The sequence below is a fragment of the Epinephelus fuscoguttatus genome, linkage group LG5 (genome assembly GCF_011397635.1).
Source record: "Epinephelus fuscoguttatus linkage group LG5, E.fuscoguttatus.final_Chr_v1".
NCBI classification, from domain to species: Eukaryota; Metazoa; Chordata; class Actinopteri; order Perciformes; family Serranidae; genus Epinephelus; species Epinephelus fuscoguttatus.
The window spans coordinates 43,843,341-43,862,273 of NC_064756.1; the positions used below are offsets into that span (position 1 = coordinate 43,843,341).

Here is an 18,933-nt window from a genome sequence, read left to right on the forward strand (position 1 = left end):
GCATGCTCACCTGTGTGTGTGGCGGAACTTCGCCGTGCGCGATACAGAGAGCAGAGCAGAATTGTTAACGCGTGACCATGTAGAGACAGAAATGACACGATGACACAACACCATAAATAGTATATTTTTATGTTATTACACTGAACAGAAATATAAACTCAACACTTTAGTTTTTGCTCCCATTTTTCATGAGCTGAACTCAAGGATCTAAAACTTTTTCTACATACACAAAAGACCATTTCCCCTCAAATACTGTTCACAAATCTGTCTAAATCTGTGTTTGTGAGCACTTCTCCTTTGAGGAGATAATCCATCCCACCTCACAGGTGTGGCATATCAGAATGCTGATTAGACAGCATGATTATTGCACAGGTGTGCCTTAGGCTAGCCGCAATAAAAGGCCACTCTAAAATGTTCAGTTTTATCACACAGCACAATGCCACAGATGTCGCAAGTTTTGAGGGAGCGTGCAATTGGCATGCTGACTGCAGGAATGTCCACCAGAGCTGTTGCCCGTGAATTGAATGTTCATTTCTCTACCATAAGCCGTTTCCAAAGGCATTTCAGACAATTTGGCAGTACATCCAACTGGCCTCACAACCGCAGACCACGTGTAACCACACCAGCCCAGGACCTCCACATCCAGCATGTTCACCTCCAAGATCATCTGAGACCAGCCACCCAGACAGCTGCTGCAACAATCGGTTTGCATAACCAAAGAATTTCTGCACAAACTGTCAGAAACCGTCTCAGGGAAGCTCATCTGCATGCTCGTCGTCCTCATCTGGGTCTCAACCTGACTGCAGTTCATCGTCGTAACCGACTTGAGTGGGCAAATGCTCACATTCGATGGAGTCTGGCATGTTGGAGAGGTGTTCTCTTCACGGATGAATCCCATTTTTAAGTGTTCAGGGCAGATGGCAGACAGCATGTGTGGGCGTCGTGTGGGTGAGCGGTTTGCTGATGTCAACGTTGTGGATCGAGTGGTCTATGGTAGCGGTGGGGTTATGGCATGGGCAGGCATATGTTATGGACAACAAACACAGGTGCATTTTATTGATGGCATTTTGAATGCACAGAGATACTGTGACGAGATCCTGAGGCCCATTGTTGTGCCATTCATCCACGACCATCACCTCATGTTGCAGGATGATAATGCACGGCCCCATGTTGCAAGGATCTGTACACAATTCCTGGAAGCTGAAAACATCCCAGTTCTTGCATGGCCAGCATACTCACCGGACATGTCACCCATTGAGCATGTTTGGGATGTTCTGGATCGGCGTATATGACAGCGTGTTCCAGTTCCTGCCAATATCCAGCAACTTCGCACAGCCATTGAAGAAGAGTGGACCAACATTCCACAGGCCACAATCAACAACCTGATCAACTCTACGCGAAGGAGGTGTGTTGCACTGCGTGAGGCAAATGGTGGTCACACCAGATACTGACTGGTTTTCTGACGCCCCCAGACCTCCCAATAAAGCAAAACTGCACATTTCAGAGTGGCCTTTTATTGTGGCCAGCCTAAGGCACACCTGTGCAATAATCATGCTGTCTAATCAGCATCTTGATATGCCACACCTGTGAGGTGGGATGGATTATCTCCTCAAAGGAGAAGTGCTCACAAACACAGATTTAGACAGATTTGTGAACAGTATTTGAGGGGAAATGGTCTTTTGTGTATGTAGAAAAAGTTTTAGATCCTTGAGTTCAGCTCATGAAAAATGGGAGCAAAAACTAAAGTGTTGCGTTTATATTTTTGTTCAGTGTATATGAAGCCCGTCGCACAAAATAATATCAATGGGGGCTGTGGGCAGGACATTGTTACACAGCGTGTGCCTGTGACTTCAGGCAGAGAGACCGCTGCATCAGAGCAGAAGAGCACGTTTTAAAATACATTTATTTTATCAATTAGTTATTAACTTTTACTATTTTTAGCAACTTGCCCGATCGGGCAAGTGAGTTGTTAGTTTACATGCCCTACCTTGAGTTTTACTTGCCCCGGGCAATCGGGCAATCGTTACTGTTGAGCCCTGTTAAACATTATGGTTTCACTTCTCCTGCACTAAAGTGGATGGAGAACCACTTAACAAATAGAGGGCAGACAGTTTTCTTTAATGGTAGATTTTCCAAAGGTGAGTCAAGTTGACTGTGGAGTACCTCAAGGGAGTTGTTTGGGGCCTTTACTGTTTTCTATTTTCCTAAACGATCTTCCTTTGGTGTTAGATAAATCTCAAACTGCTATGTATGCGGATTATGCGACAATATATGCAGCAGGATCAACAACAGAAATAGTTAATGACGTCTTAGAAAGAGAGTTGAAATCAGTGGTTGGATGGGTGTCATGTAATAACCTTGTGCTTAATGTTGGTAAGACAAAGTCTGTATTAATTGGATCAAGATATGAACTGAGAGCTGAACCAAAACTTAACTTATATATAAACAACATTCCTGTTTATCAAGCACAAGAGACTAAACTTTTGGGTATCACTTTGAATCATAGTCTATCATGTTCTCAGTATACTGATAACATTGTGAGCAAAATGGGAAGGGGTGTGTCAGTTATAAGAAGACTTTCAAAAGGTATGCCACCAGATGTCATTTAACAGGTTCTTAATGCTTTAGTGTTGTCACAGCTTGATTACTGTTTTGTAATATGGTCTAGTGCTTTGATGAAGGGTATGACTAAATTGCAAGTTGCACAAAACAAAGCAGCATGTTGTGCTTTACACTGTTCTTATGGAACTAATGTGAAAGACATGCATGACAGCCTGAGATGGTTAACTGTAAGACAGAGGTCCTACTATGTTTTGTTAAATTTTGTTAGAAACATAATGGTAACACATTCTCCAAGGATATTGTATGGATAGTTACTTTCTCATTTTGCTCAACATGAATATCAAAAACAACATGCAACAGATTATTACCCAAAGTCAACACAAGCATCACACAGAAAACGGTCACGTATAGAACTATGGTGAGGTGTTTTTTTCCGGGGGGTTTTCGGACCTAATTGTATTGCGGAGTTTTGCACAGCCGCGATTGGATCTTTGCTCTCAAACCACAAAACAATGTGATGGCACAACAGTCTCCTTCAGTACATTATTCTATGCTTTCTTTTGATTTTCACATTGGCTAGTCATCCTGTTTAATTTGTCTTCTGATTAAATCGGAACCGTTGAAACAAGTTGTAGGAAGCCTCTGCAAGTAATTGGTTGCTGGCAGACACTCTGTGCTGCAACAAAATGGTTAATCAGCAGTGCTGTGCACTGTAGAGCTGATGCGCTGCTGGTTCTGCCGGCCTGAATAGAATATAATGTCTATATCCTTACTGTTGTGTACAGCCTTTATAGACTGAGCTGGGTAGTGATGCACAGGTCGACCCGTAACCTGCGGGACCAGCAAATGGACCTGCAGGTCGGGCAGCAGTGATCGTCTGTTAAATCAGTCTGTAAATGATATTTTGACATTATTATTATTATCTATTAATCTATAATCTATTACTGTCATGGCATCTGAAGGTACTGATGCGTTGAGCAGGAGACAGTCCACGGTTGTTTTCAAAACACACTTGTGTCACGCTCTCCAAAAGAAACTTGTTGAAACTTTAAACAATAATTTATTGTACAAAAAGGGGGAAACAAACGTTGACAAAAACGGTTCCATAATTCATATTAAATTCAAAAGATAACGGAAAAAAAAGCTACAAGTTAGAGGGAATAGTGATAAAGTGGTAAAACTTGGCATTGATCCACAGCCTCAGACGTTTGCGCTCAAGTGTGCCGTGCGCACAAGCTCAGTTGGTAGGCTATACTATATTTTCACATTTTTAACAATGCAATTTAAAAGTTTTGATTTTTATTGATAACCTACATTTACCAACAACAAAAAGGCTACATTTAGCACCAAAAAAATATGTTTAAAAAAAAAAAAAAAAAAAAAGTAAATTTACAAAAAAAATGAATATCGAATACCAAATTTTCATAACAAATACCTACCCATAGAAGTGAATATTAGAATATCCGAATATTTGGGTACAGCCCTACTATGTGGTAGGGAATTTTCATTATGAGAAAGGAAAAATTTCTGACAAATAAACCCTTGATTATTCTTACTGAGTATGAAATGTAAAATACTGGAAAGTTTAGATTTCTGAAAGATGTTTTCTATACTGTACCTGATTCTAAATGTTTGTGAACTATTGTGTGTTTATTGTGGTTACTGTATGGGTTTTGCACGTAGATGTGTATGATTTGTATTATGTTGGATGTATTGGATATGATGGACCCCAGGAAGAATAGCCATGCTTCGGCAAGTGCTAATGGTGGATCCATAATAAAGGAAAGAAAAGAAAGAAAGAAGTGGGTCATTCTGGCCATCACGACAGCCAAACGAGTGCTCTTGAGACACTGTAAAAAGGACTGACCCCCTCCCTATGAGGAGTGGGCCACTACTATGGCTCAACTGGCTAGCTATGAGAGAGTCTCATACTCTCTTACAGACAGACTGGACCAATATGAGCGCACATGTGGCTCATTTGTAACCTGGTTGAAACATACTTAAATATTGTACTCTGGAACAGTGCATTATGTATTGGATGTTTGCTGCATACTGTATGCTGTGCTGTCTGACTGAAATGGAGTTGTACATTTTTATTTATTTACTTTATTTTTAATTATTACTATTGTTGTTGTTGTCATTTATTTTAAGATCTTTATTAAGATTTTATTTTTATTTCATTACTGTCTTGTCTTTACATTGAAAAATGCTCAATAAAATTGTTCTTTGAAAAAAAAAAAAAATAATAATAAAATAAAAATTAAAAAAGACAATCCCTGCACTGTGCTGTCTTTTTAGACTGCCCAGCACTTTCATCTGCTAGCATTATCTTTCAAATAAACTGCCATGAAATCACAGCCATAAATACATCCGATTTGGGATCAGCTTAAGCCAGCATTAAACTAATAGTTTGCCATTTTAGGAAAAAGTCTATTATTCCAAGAATAAGATGAGAAGATCAATATTAGTCTCTTGTCTGTGCATACATTAACAGTAGACAATAGCTAAGTGCAGTGACTACAGCTTGTTGGAGTCTTGTCATAGTGAGGCTGCCAGGTTTGAGGTTTGGTACCTGGTCTTTGACCGCATCTGTGTACCTCAGCTATGGTCAGAGATGCTGCACAGAAGTGCTGTTCACATGGATAAATTATTGTTCTTCAAGAAACAGTTCCAACACTTAACAACAAATGGTCAAATTTACATTTCTATTGATGTATGAGTTAAATTGATAAACTACACACTGTAAATAGGTCAGTATTCAGGAACTGGTGGGCATGCTGGTTGGCACAGTGATGCAGTGGTTAGCACTGTTGCCTCACAACAAGATGGTTCCAGGTTGGAATCTGCAGGCTGGCAGGGGCCCTTTTGTGTGGAGTTTAGCTTGAAACACATTGGTGTTGCCACAGTATGGCACATCATGTGACTAATGTTAAGTGCTGTCCCCAGCACATGACTGACGTGCCGTGCTGCAGCTCGTTAACAGATGACAACACACTTTCATTGAAATATCTTAAGTCTTCATATTGAAGATACTTCTTCATTCGTGTAAAATCAATAAAAGTTAACATCTGACCTGAAGAGCCAATCTCCAGAGCTATGACTCACCAAGCAATATCTTTTTGGCCATGGTCTTTATAATGTCAGGACTGTGGATCGTTTAGCTTGGAATATATCTCAACCTCAACAACAAGTCCCTCGTCATCCATTCTTTGCCACACAGGATACAGCAACGGCAACAGAGTTCTCTTTATACATCCTTGGTGAGTAGAGAAGTTGCATTTAATTGCAGGAGTGTTGGGGCTGGAAATAGGACAGTGGCATGAAGTGTCACAAGGCACAATCCCCAAAAGCGCCGATGCGCATATAGCCATGGGTGTGGTGTTGTACACTGAAAATAACAGGGGCATATTTTTCGATGCGCGCCGTTTACTGCTGCTGGGTTTTGGCCTTTTGCATGTTTGTGTGCAAGTGTGAATGTGAGTGTAAACAGTTGTCTGTCTGTATGTGTGTCAGCCCTGTGATACGTGTAGCAGTCTGTCCAGGGTGTACCACCCCTTTTTCCCAGTGTCAGCTGGGATAGGCACTAGGGAACACGTGCATGCCGCAATGTCATTGCTCTGGCGTTTGAGCACGTCTGCTGCACGTCTACAACGAAAACATCGAATTTGAGGGCGCAAAAAATGCAGCATGCGTAATGCCCCTAAAACAGTAAGAAATTTTTTGACCCACGTGTTTATAACTGGACTTTGAATGACAATAACTTTGTCTGTAGGCCACAGCACAACAAAATAGGAAGTAACAACAAGAAACACTATTAGAACAGACAAAAAAACGTCCAGTGGTGTGCAAAATTAACTGCAGAGCTGATTTCACCCCGGCTTACACCTGGCAGAGATAATGATGTAAAATCTGATGTTTAGTACAACTTTGATACCTCTACTCTGCAGAGCAGGGGCCTTTGTCCACATACAGTCCATATCCACATCTACATTCAGTGTGCTAGTGTGTGTACTTACAGAGAGTGTGTCTGTGCGATTGTCCTTCCACACCTCTAGCAAGGCCACCACCATTTCATGGAGTTCATCTCGAGACAGAACTCCGTCACGGTCCAGATCAAACACTTTGAAGCAAACTGGCAGTCAAAGACAGCGATGTTAGTGGAGAAAAGCAAATATGATTTTGAAGCACAATACTCCCTACAAACCCAACACTAGGGCTGGGCGATAAATCAATTTTTCAATTAATTCGAATTTGTAGTTTAGGTCGAATTGTTTTAATGAAAATCGAATTTCTCTTTAACATCCGCCACCGACGCTCTCTACTGGGCTCCCATAGTTCAGAGTGGGCTCACCCCTCCCCCCCGTGCGCTTGATACACAGGAACATGGCAGCAAGCAGGGAATAACTCGTTCCCTTTCTTCAGTTATTTGGAAGTGGTTCGGTTTTGGGATGTCAGACACAGAACAAACAGCACCACGCTGCAAAGTGTGTTTGAAGGCTGTTGCTACCCAAGGTAGCAGTACTACCAATTCACTGCAGCACCTCAAACAGAGGCATGCTGCCAAGTGGGAGAGGTGTTGCTCCCTGCGAAAATATCCCTATTCAAGTACTGGAATTTGTTATTCACGTGACAACGCCTGAACGCAACACAGGCTCTGCTCCAGTTCTGGCCAGGCTTGGTTATAATTGTCAGGAAAATGCGTCCCAGGCCACGCTCTTGTGTGTTCACCTGTGTGTGTGTGTGTGTGTGTGTGTGTGCGCGCGCACCTGTCTGTGTTTGTGTGTGCGCACATCGGGGCTGAACCCCCCCTGCGCGATACAGAGAGCAGAGAAGGATTGTAGAGACAGAATGTAGAGACAGAAATGACATGCTGTTATGTAAATAAGATAAAAATAATAAGGCTATTTATTTTGTTTAAGGAAAGGACAAGGCAAAGACCTGTTCTATAGGAAAGGTAATCTTAAATGACTTCTGTTGTGATCTGGTGCTATATAGAAAATAAAATTAAATAAATTAACGTGCCCCCACCCCCCATATGATAAGAAAGGGGCCCGGTGGGAAGCGATCATGGATGCAGTCACGATATACAGTACAGACCAAAGGTTTGGACACACCTTCTCATTCAATGCGTTTTCTTTATTTTTATGACTATTTACATTGTAGATTCTCACTGAAGGCATCAAAACTATGAATGAACACATGTGGAGTTATGTACTTAACAAAAAAAGGTGAAATAACTGAAAACATGTTTTATATTCTAGTTTCTTCAAAATAGCCACCCTTTGCTCTGATTACTGCTTTGCACACTCTTGGCATTCTCTCCATGAGCTTCAAGAGGTAGTCACCTGAAATGCTTTTCCAACAGTCTTGAAGGAGTTCCCAGAGGTGTTTAGCACTTGTTGGCCCCTTTGCCTTCACTCTGCGGTCCAGCTCACCCCAAACCATCTCCATTGGGTTCAGGTCCGGTGACTGTGGAGGCCAGGTCATCTGCCGCAGCACTCCATCACTCTCCTTCTTGGTCAAATAGCCCTTACACAGCCTGGAGGTGTGTTTGGGGTCATTGTCCTGTTGAAAAATAAATGATCGTCCAACTAAACGCAAAACCGGATGGGATGGCATGTTGCTGCAGGATGCTGTGGTAGCCATGCTGGTTCAGTGTGCCTTCAATTTTGAATAAATCCCCAACAGTGTCACCAGCAAACACCCCACACCATCACACCTCCTCCTCCATGCTTCACAGTGAACCAGGCATGTGGAATCCATCCGCTCACCTTTTCTGCCTCACAAAAAGACACACGGCGTGTTGGAAATCCAAACAAATTTGGACTCATCAGACCAAAGCACAGATTTCCACTGGTCTAATGTCCATTCCTTGTGTTTCTTGGCCCAAACAAATCTCTTCTGCTTGTTGCCTCTCCTTAGCAGTGGTTTCCTAGCAGCTATTTGACCATGAAGGCCTGATTCGCGCAGTCTCCTCTTAACAGTTGTTCTAGAGATGGGTCTGCTGCTAGAACTCTGTGTGGCATTCATCTGGTCTCTGATCTGAGCTGCTGTTAACTTGCCATTTCTGAGGCTGGTGACTCGGATGAACTTATCCTCAGAAGCAGAGGTGACTCTTGGTCTTCCTTTCCTGGGTCGGTCCTCATGTGTGCCAGTTTCGTTGTAGTGCTTGATGGTTTTTGCGACTCCACTTGGGGACACATTTAAAGTTTTTGCAATTTTCCGGACTGACTGACCTTCATTTCTTAAAGTACTGATGGCCACTCGTTTTTCTTTAGTTAGCTGATTGATTCTTGCCATAATATGAATTTTAACAGTTGTCCAATAGGGCTGTCGGCTGTGTATTAACCTGACTTCTGCACAACACAACTGATGGTCCCAACCCCATTGATAAAGCAAGAAATTCCACTAATTAACCCTGATAAGGCACACCTGTGAAGTGGAAACCATTTCAGGTGACTACCTCTTGAAGCTCATGGAGAGAATGCCAAGAGTGTGCAAAGCAGTAATCAGAGCAAAGGGTGGCTATTTTGAAGAAACTAGAATATAAAACATGTTTTCAGTTATTTCACCTTTTTTTGTTAAGTACATAACTCCACATGTGTTCATTCATAGTTTTGATGCCTTCAGTGAGAATCTACAATGTAAATAGTCATGAAAATAAAGAAAACGCATTGAATGAGAAGGTGTGTCCAAACTTTTGGCCTCTACTGTATATCGCAAGAGATATGGTGGCCATATATACCGTGGAAAACCCGGGGTTTATTCAACATGTTGAAAGTTTTGGACCCCAGGTACGTGCTACCAGGCCACAAATATTCTTCTGAAAATTGATTTTAAGTAGGGGAGGTGAAAATTGATTTAAATCGTGAATTGGATTTGTTGTAAATCAGTTTTTTTTTTTTTTTAAAGGCCATATCGCCCAGCCCACCCAACACCATGCTGTTTAGTCTATTAGCAGGAAATCCAAAAATGTATGTAACGTTATGTAATTTCAAGCACCAATGAAAATTGAGATGACAATTGTGAACTAATAAGCTACAGCACAAATCAACACTTAAAATAACATCAAACACATCAAAAAATTATTACTTTTCAATTTTCAAATTCCAGACAACAGCTACAAAGAACAAATAGACTGGATTCCTTATGGTAAAAAGGCTTTGTATGTCAAGTGTCTGGGTTTTACTTATCTTAATTAGCTTACATTTTTGTCTTTCAGCAATGGGCCCCCTACAGCACGCAGAGAGTCCACAAGAGATCTCTTTGAAGTCGATGTGATTGTCCCTATTCTCATCGAAGGCGTGAAACAAACCTGGTAAACAACATCAATAACAATATTCATAGAAAGAGCAAGTCTTTGAAGAGGGTTGTATTCAGTGGTGAGGGACTGGATTTAAAAGCCTTAAGACCTACACAGGGCAATGATAATTGAATTGATAGATTTACCTGAATAAACTTGACAAACCAATTAGACATAAAAAGCACACATCAATATTGTCTTACCTTCACTCAGTGAGGCATGGATAGGAGGAGAGACTAGCGGGACAAAGGTTTCCAAGTCAAAGCGGCCAGTTCTGGACTGGGCTTTCAGAAGCCAGTAGCGCTTCTCCAAGTCAATTATGTCTGACTCCTCCACTGTAGGATAGGAAACACAGGAAGCCAAAGTTAAAACCATAAGTAGTGCAAAACTGTTCAAAGGGATAAGTGCTCTGAATTTTGTAGTGTTGTTCAGAAATGTAAGAACAAGTTAAAGTTCAACTATTGGGATCACTACTTCAGCTTAAGGTTATATTTTAGCTTTAGGTTTGTACTGCAAGTGTATGTGGCTTACTGACATTCTCTGATATGTTATTCTACACTTTCCAAGTGCTAGTAACTGCAGATCAGGTGTTAACATATTTTTACACATTAACACTTCCATTTAAGACAGATTGAAAGACGACAGACACGATAGATCTGATCATTTCTAAAGGATATTTTGGTGTAACAACAGCAAAGGTCCACACCAACAGCACACACAACCAAGAGGTCACCAGTAACAGAGAAGAGATGTCATTGTGCAGCAAAGGCATACCAGTTCAGTACTAGGTGTTAATAATAATCATATGTGTAACATTGCAGAAATTAGGCTCATCCTGTCTCAAAAAGACGAAGAAAAATTGGTCCATCTTTTGTTTTGTTACATAGATATGTATATATATATTAGGGATGTCCCAATCCGAATATCAGCCGCTGATATTAGCAAAAAACGGGCATCGGCATCGGATTGGACTGCATGGAAAAATGCCGATCCAAGAACTCCAATCCAGTTTTTCACAGAATCCGCTCTAGGCTTAAAAGAGACAATTTCAAACATAAGTACGCAAATTGGCTTCACTATAAATCGCAGAACTGACAGACAAACACTTGTCTTTATCTGGACACATTTCTCCCACCAATACAACATGCTAACGTTATTAGCACAAGTCTATGGCGTTTTACATTGTATAAATTAGCCTAGCGTCTAGAGATCTTTTCCTCTTCTCATATAAAACCAGGGACAACAGCAACATGTAACAAAGGTAATGGTATGTAATTTGGCTCCATTACAACTCCACAGCATTCACCGACAAAACAACTGTCTTATACTAACACGTTTTCCAAGCAAATACAACATGCTAACATTATTAGCGCCAGCCTATGGCATTTTACATTGTATAGATTAGCCTAGCAACGAGCGGAGATTTCCTCTGCTTATATGAAGCCAGGATAAGTCCCTAAGTATAAATCCCTGAAGGATAAATAACACACACGACTTAAAATGCTATTTTAGTGGAGGCTTTACTGTATTCACAATTTATTGTTTCTTATTGATCTTATCTTATTGTTCTCTGTGAAATACAAGTAAATACAAGCTTCGTTTCCACTGAGGGAAACAGTTTCAGCTTACAGAAACTGACAGGAGGTCTGCATCACCGCAACGCTGAGCGTGAGGGTGGGCGAGTCCAACTTTCTGTCAACAACAGGGGTGTTTTGAAAACACCCCCATTTTCACAGGTAACTTAGCCTGTCCCCCCGCTGCAGAAAATAATGGATTAATCCTGGAAAGCTATTGATGTAGCACTTTTCTCCTTATGAAAGTAACACGGCAATTATTCGACTAATGAGAATTTGGTCGGAGAGCATAGCCACCAAATGATCGACTAGTCGACCAGGAGACTACAGCCCTAATATATATATGTGTGTATATATATATATATATATATATATATATATATATATATATATGTGTGTGTGTGTGTATACATATATATATATATATATATATATATACACACACACACACACACACACACATATATATATATATATGTATATATACAGTCGTCAAGCCGAAGACGATGTACAAGAGGCATCATTGTGGAAAAAAATATTTCTCAGCTTTTATTTACATTTGAACAAAAAGTGGCATGTCCAAAATTATTCATGCCCTTCTCAATAATCAATAGAAAAGCCTTTATTGGCTATTACAGCAATCAAACGCTTCCTGTAATTGCTGACCATCTTTTTGCATGTCTCCATTGGTATTTTTGCCCATTCATCTTTAGCGATGAGCTCCAACTCTTTCAGGTTGGAGGGTCTCCTTGCCATCACCCTGATCTTTAGCTCCCTCCACAGATTCTCAATTGGATTCAAGTCAGGACTCTGGCTGGGCCACTGCCAAACGTTAATGTTTTTGTCTGCTAACCATTTCTTCACCACTTATGCTGTGTGTTTTGGGTCGTTGTTGTGCTGAAATGTCCACTGGTGCCCAAGGCCAAGTTTCTCTGCAGACTGCCTGATGTTGTTGCGAATCTTGATGTATTGCTCTTTTTTCATGGTGCCGTTTACTGTGATTAGGTTCCCTGGTCCATTGGCTGAAAAACACCCCGAAAGCATTAGGTTCCCACCACCATGTTTGACAGTGGGGATGGTGTTCTTAGGGTTGAAGGCTTCTCCTTTTGAGTTGATGAAAACAGCTGTTCCCAATGAATCAGGGTAATTAGGATGCTTTAGAGCAGCTTGGACTATTTGGAATGGTGTAGAACTTTGGATTTTCCCATAGACTGTGACAGTTTGCAAAGGGTATGAATAATTTTGGACATGCCACTTTTTGTTCAAATGTAAATAAAAGCTGAGAAATATTTTTTTCCACAAAGATGCCTCTTGTACATCGTCTTCTTATCTTCTGGGAGACGCCTGTGTCATTTCCAATCAAGAAAAAACTTGTTGACTGCGGGGTCACATCATCTCATACCAATCGTCCATTAAAAGGGCCAGGTTGAGGCGTCTTGCGGATATTGAGGCTGAGCTAGCCGTGTTGGAGGACACTTATCGCAATACAAATGATGAAGCCACCCTTAACGACATCTTGAAGATAAAGTACGAGTACGATCATATGCTTGGGGAACAAGTTGGAAATTATATCCGTAAACTCAAACAAAAGCATTTCGAGCTAGGAGATAAACCTGACAAATTACTTGCAAGGCAGTTAAAGGCGTACAGGCTGACAGGACAATACATAAAATCTCCTCTCCCACTGGACAACTGATAACTGATCCTGAACTGATTGACAGATTTTTTGATTTTTTTCAGTCAGCTATATACCTCCAAGTCTAAAGCCACTGACGTCGACCTCGATGATTTTCTCAATTCATTGAACATCCCAGTTCTTAATGAAGCCACTAAGCTAGAATTGGATTCTGACTTCACGCTAGAGGAAATCAAAACGGCCATTCGCTCTTTTCCCAATGGTAAAGCCTGTGGCCCGGATGGCTTCGGAATAGAATTTTATAAAAGACATATAGACATAATTGCCCCTCTTCTTCTTCGAATGATAAATTGTTCTGTGAAAGATGGAATCTTTCCTAATAGTGTGTATGATGCCCATATTTGTCTTCTCCTGAAAAAAGGCAGGGACAGCACTAACGTTGCGTCTTATCGCCCTCTAAGCCTGCTAAACAGTGATCAAAAGATTGTTGCAAAAGTTATGACAAACCGGCTAAACGAACACATCGGCACAATAATTCACCCTGATCAAACGGGCTTTATCCTAGATAGGTTTTCTTTCTCCAACACTTGTCGTTTGCTAAATATTATGTATTCCACAAGTTTACCTCACTCTGCTGTGATTTCATTAGACGCTCAGCAGGCGTTCGACCAAATTCATGACTCTATTAAAAATGCTATACGCCTGCCCCAAATCCACGGTCTTGACTAACCACGACAGGTCTCCCCCTTTCTTGCTGTACCCTGGAACCAGGCAGGGGTGTTGCCTCTCCCCCATGCTCTTTGCGCTCGCTCTAGAGCCTCTGGCTATCTCCGTCAGAGCCAGTCCTGAGATTACTGGTGTGGGGGGCGGCGTGTTCAACAGTCCCATTGGCCTGTACGCAGATGACGTGATCCTGACTTTGTCAGACATTAGGGTGTCCCTCACTCCACTTTTAAATCTTATAAAGAATTTCGGACAGCTTTCTGGTTTTACTATTAATTGGGAAAAAAGTCTGTTCATGCCTCTGTCTGATGGGCTCGATTCTGCCTTCCTTAACAACTTGCAGTTTAAAATTTCCACCGATCACTTTGTGTACCTTGGGATCAATATCACCAGGAACCCAAAGCTTCTTTTTAAGCTGAACTACTTGGACCTGACAGGTAAACTTAAAATCATGACAGACAAATGGAAACTTCTTCCTCTCTCGTTGGTTGGGCGTGTGAATGTCGTCAAGATGGTAGTTCTCCCCAAATTTATGTATCTTTTTCAAAATATACCTATATATCTCACAACTTCTTTCTTCAAGATGATAGATTCCATCATTATTCCCTTTATCTGGGCTGACAAACCCTCTCGCATCTCTAAGGCACACCTACAGAAACCCCCAGCTGAGGGAGGCCTGGGCCTCCCTGTTCTACGTCACTACTACTGGGCCTGTAACGCCAGAGCCTGGGTTTTTTGGAGCCACTCTGCAGCTGCGACTGGGCAGACGGTTTCCCTCTTCCCCAGTTGGCCTATAATAGAGACTCGTGTTGCTTCGGTGCTTACAGGTGCCTCCTTAGCAGCTATTTTATTCTCCAAATTAAATCTACCTCTTAGACGTCTGAAAGATGATTTTGTCATGCGTAACTCATTTAAGATCTTGAAACAGATTAAGGCTGTGCTGAATCTCCCCACGCTGTCTATCCATGCTCCTATTTGTCAGAATCCTTGTTTCAAGCCAGGCACGATGGATGCTGCTTTCGCACAGTGGTCAGACAAAGGCCTATGCGCTATCAAGGACCTTTACATTAACAATAACTTTGCTTCCTTCGCTCAACTGCAGGCAAAATTTGGTCTCCCTTCCAGCCATTTTTTCTGGTATTTGCAAGTTGGAAATTTTGTCAGGCAGTTGGTCTCACACTTCGAAACGATGCCCGAGCAACATAGCTTTTATGAGCTTATGACCAAACCTCCTACTTCCAAACGCTTAATCTCTCAATTTGTTAATCTTTTTAGCTTGGCAACCCCTTCTCTGCATATTAAGGGGGCATGGATATCAGATACCGGTGATGTGATTTCAGATGCGCTATGGGCCCAGGGACTGAATAGGATCAAAACTTGTTCTATCAATGCCAGACTTCAACTTATTCAGTTCAAAGTCATCCATCGGCTACATTTTTCCAAGACCAAACTGAATAGGATCTTTCCCTCTGTTTCTGCTACCTGTAATAATTAGATGACAAGACTCTGGGTCACCTTTTCTGGTCCTGCCCAAAGCTTAAGAATTTTTGGGATGACATTTTTCATTGTTGCAGTGATATATATCGTAAACAGTTGATTCCTGACAGTCTTCTCATAATACTGCTCCAACTTCTCTCTCACTCTTTCCTTATCACTTCAACAAGCCCTCATGTTTGGTATGATTGTAGCAAAACGGGTTATTTTGAGAGTGGAAATCAGTTTCCCCTCCTTGTTTCAAAAAATGGTTGAATGACATGGTTTCTTGTATATATTCTGATGAAATTCAATATACTCTGTCAGACACTCATCACAAGTTCCTTGATGTTTGGGGTCCCTTTATTGAGTATATTCGAAGGGATAGGCAGCATCCTAAGAACTAACTATACTGGACTGTATCCCTTTGTACTGTATTGACTGCACCGTGCTTTGAACAGTCAAGCTTCTAGTCTCCTTGACCTCACTTGGTCTCGGTTTTGTGGACTCTGTCTCGGACTGTATAATCCATATCCATATATATATATATATATATATATATATATATATATATATATATATATATATATATATATATATATATATATATATATACACACACACACACACACACACACACACACACACAGGATGGCTGAGGCTGCTGGGCTATTGACAACCAGTCGCAACCCTCTCTGATTTACTGATTTGCCTAGCTTACGATTTATTCTATATCAGTGCTGTTATCCTTATGAACTACAACTCTCAGACTGGATAATATTAAACGTTTAAAGATTATTCATCTGAATATTCGAAGTCTTTTGCCAAAAACAGATCTACTCCGTGCACGGGTAGCCCAACATAATCCCAATATTATTACACTGTCTGAAACATGGCTTAAGAGCAAAACCTCTGACAATGAAATCAAATTTGTAAATTATGTTCTATACAGAGCTGACAGAGGCTCCAGGGGCGGTGGTATGGCTATCTATGTGTCCTCCAGTTTAACTTCTGAGATAATAACGCTTACAGTTGATCCGATACATTTTGAATGCCTTTTTGTTAAAACCACATTTCATCAGAATAAATATATAACTGTTGGTAACGTGTACAGACCTCCCTCTGCCCCTGCAGAGTCTTCTAACTGTTTGATGTCCACCATTGATTCTATCCCATGTAAAAAAGAAATGACCATATTAGGTGATTTTAACAAAAAATGGTTAGACAAGTCTTCTATTAAAGACAGAAATAATTTTGGAAACCTAAACTTTACACAACTAATTAATGAATCTACTCGAATTACCCCCAAATCTCAATCGCTACTTGATTGGATACTTGTCACTCCCCCTGACAGATATATCAAAGCTGGTATTTTATCAGACTGCTTTAGTGATCACTCTGTTGTGTACTGTGTATGGAAAATCAAAATCCCAAAAGCACCACCAAAATTAATTAAAATTAGACAACATAAGAAAATGAACATAGACCTATTTATTAACAATTTGATTTCTATTAATTGAGACAGGTACCAGTTAATACCAACTGTCCAGGATTCCTGGGACTTTTTACACTCTGAGCTCACTCAAGTAGTTGATAAACATGCACCATGGAAAATTTCAAAGGTCAAGGGTCGACACCTACCCTGGATAAATGCAGACCTTATAAGAACCTTTAGGCAAAGGGATAGGGCTTGGGCTAAATTTCGGCAGACAAGGGAACATGCTGATTGGGAAACATACAGGAAACTGAGAAATATCTCCAAGACTATGACGCGTAATGCTAAATCTAATTATTACAAGGAATGTCTCTCCAATAACTTTAAAAATCCTAAATAATTCTGGAACAGTAAAAAACCATAATAAATACTAAAGATAAATGTCCTATTAATGAAATACGTAATGGAAATGTAATATCTCATGACCCCTTATCTATTGCCCAAGTGTTCAGTCAGCATTTTTACTCTGTCTGTTCTGACCTAATACCCGATTCTACTTACTCTCACAGCTTCAATAATTTTTTATTCTCTCACAGTACTTTTTCCTTTACGAAAATAACACTTACAGAAGTTCAAAATGCTATCAAGCAATTGAGTCTGAGCAGTGGTGCTGGTCTTGATGGGATTGAGCCCAGATATATCAAATTAGCCTCTCATATTCTGATGTTTCCACTTGCTGACTTGTTTAATATGTCTTTAGCTACCTGTGAGGACTAGTAATGTGGAAATATTCCCGAATTACCCTGATACATAAAGGTGGTGACATCCTCGATCCAAATAACTATAGGCCTATATCGATAATCTGCACTATTGCAAAAGTATTTGAAAAACTAATTTTTAATCAATTATCTCATTATTTTAAGATTAACAATATTCTATCGTCATTTCAATCCGGATTCAGACCTAATCATTCAACAACAACTACGCTCTTAAAATTGTGAAATGATTTATTTTCAGCTTTTGATTCTGGTAATCTCACAGGAGCTATTTTCATCAATTTCAAGAAGGCTTTTGATTTGGTTGATCACTATTTACTCCTTGATAAACTTCATGCAGTTGGTCTATCTCAAAATGCAATTTTATGGTTTAATTCTTATTTACATAACAGAAAACAATGTGTTGTTATTCAAGGGTGCAAGTCTGATTTATTTGTTCAACAAAGAGGTGTACCCCAGGGTTCAACACTCGGTCCACTTCTTTTCTCAATTTTTATCAATGATCTCCCTTTAATTTGTTCCAATACTTCAGCTCAACTATATGCAGATGATACTGTCATTTATGTCTCTAAACCTAACATTTCACAAATTCAAACTGCTCTTCAATCAGACTTTGATATTCTGCAAAACTGGCTTTTATCCAATACACTACTGCTCAATAAAACAAAATCTTACACTATGGTCTTTGGCACAAAATATAACCTCAGAATAGGGCTGCCACGATTAGTCGACTAATCGATGACTAATCGACTATTAAAATAATCGGTGACTATTTTAGTAGTCGACTAATCGGTTTGAGTCATTTTTCATAGAAAAGTACTATAAAAGTACCCCAAAATACTCTTACTGCAGCTTCTTAAGTTCAGATATTGGCAGCTTTACACATTCTCCCGTGACAGTGAACTAAAACCCTTTGGCGTGAGTATGAAACAACATTAGATGACGTAATTTTGGGGTTTGGGTGCAACAGACCGACGTTTTTCAACATTTTAACACATTTTTCGATGAAATGATTAGTCGACTAATCGAAGAAATAATCGACAGATTAGTCGACAATGAAAATAATCGTCAGTGGCAGCCCTACCTCAGAACAAAATCTAGTAACTTAATAATAACATGTAATGATGGTTCTAACCTGCATAGAGTTGATATGGCTTGACTCGGAACTTACCTTCAAACCTCACATTGATCATATTCTTCCTTCTCTCTCTTCTTATGGAGGCAGCTATCGACGGGCATCACCCAGCTAAGTTACGCCCAGCTAAGTGAACATTCAACTTTGTTTCCCATTTAATTTGAGCTCCAACCGGCCGCATCGTTTCCATACAGTACTGTTTATTCTAGAATCGGGAATGTTTACATGTGCATATTGGTATAATTCCACTGTGTCTACTGTTGTTTGTACTGATACTGTACTGTGACTTGTTTGTACTGGTATTGTGCATTCTGGT

At 40.4% G+C, this 18,933-nt stretch overlaps 1 protein-coding gene across 8 annotated transcripts in view; it reads right to left on the reverse strand.

Annotated features, from left to right (window-relative positions):
- The window catches only part of usp32 (ubiquitin specific peptidase 32), a 266,626-nt gene that overhangs the window by 154,059 nt on the left and 93,634 nt on the right, over positions 1–18,933 (reverse strand). For all 8 annotated transcript variants that reach the window (XR_007449393.1, XR_007449395.1, XR_007449394.1 and 5 more), the window contains exons 6-8: positions 10,069–10,200; positions 9,770–9,877; positions 6,579–6,694 (exon numbers count right to left, since the gene is read on the reverse strand). Coding sequence is in view for 1 of the 8 variants with exons in the window: in XM_049576738.1 (XP_049432695.1) it covers positions 6,579–6,694; positions 9,770–9,877; positions 10,069–10,200 (356 nt within the window). In the remaining 7 variants the exon portion in view is untranslated. The remainder of the gene's footprint in view (positions 1–6,578; positions 6,695–9,769; positions 9,878–10,068; positions 10,201–18,933) is intronic.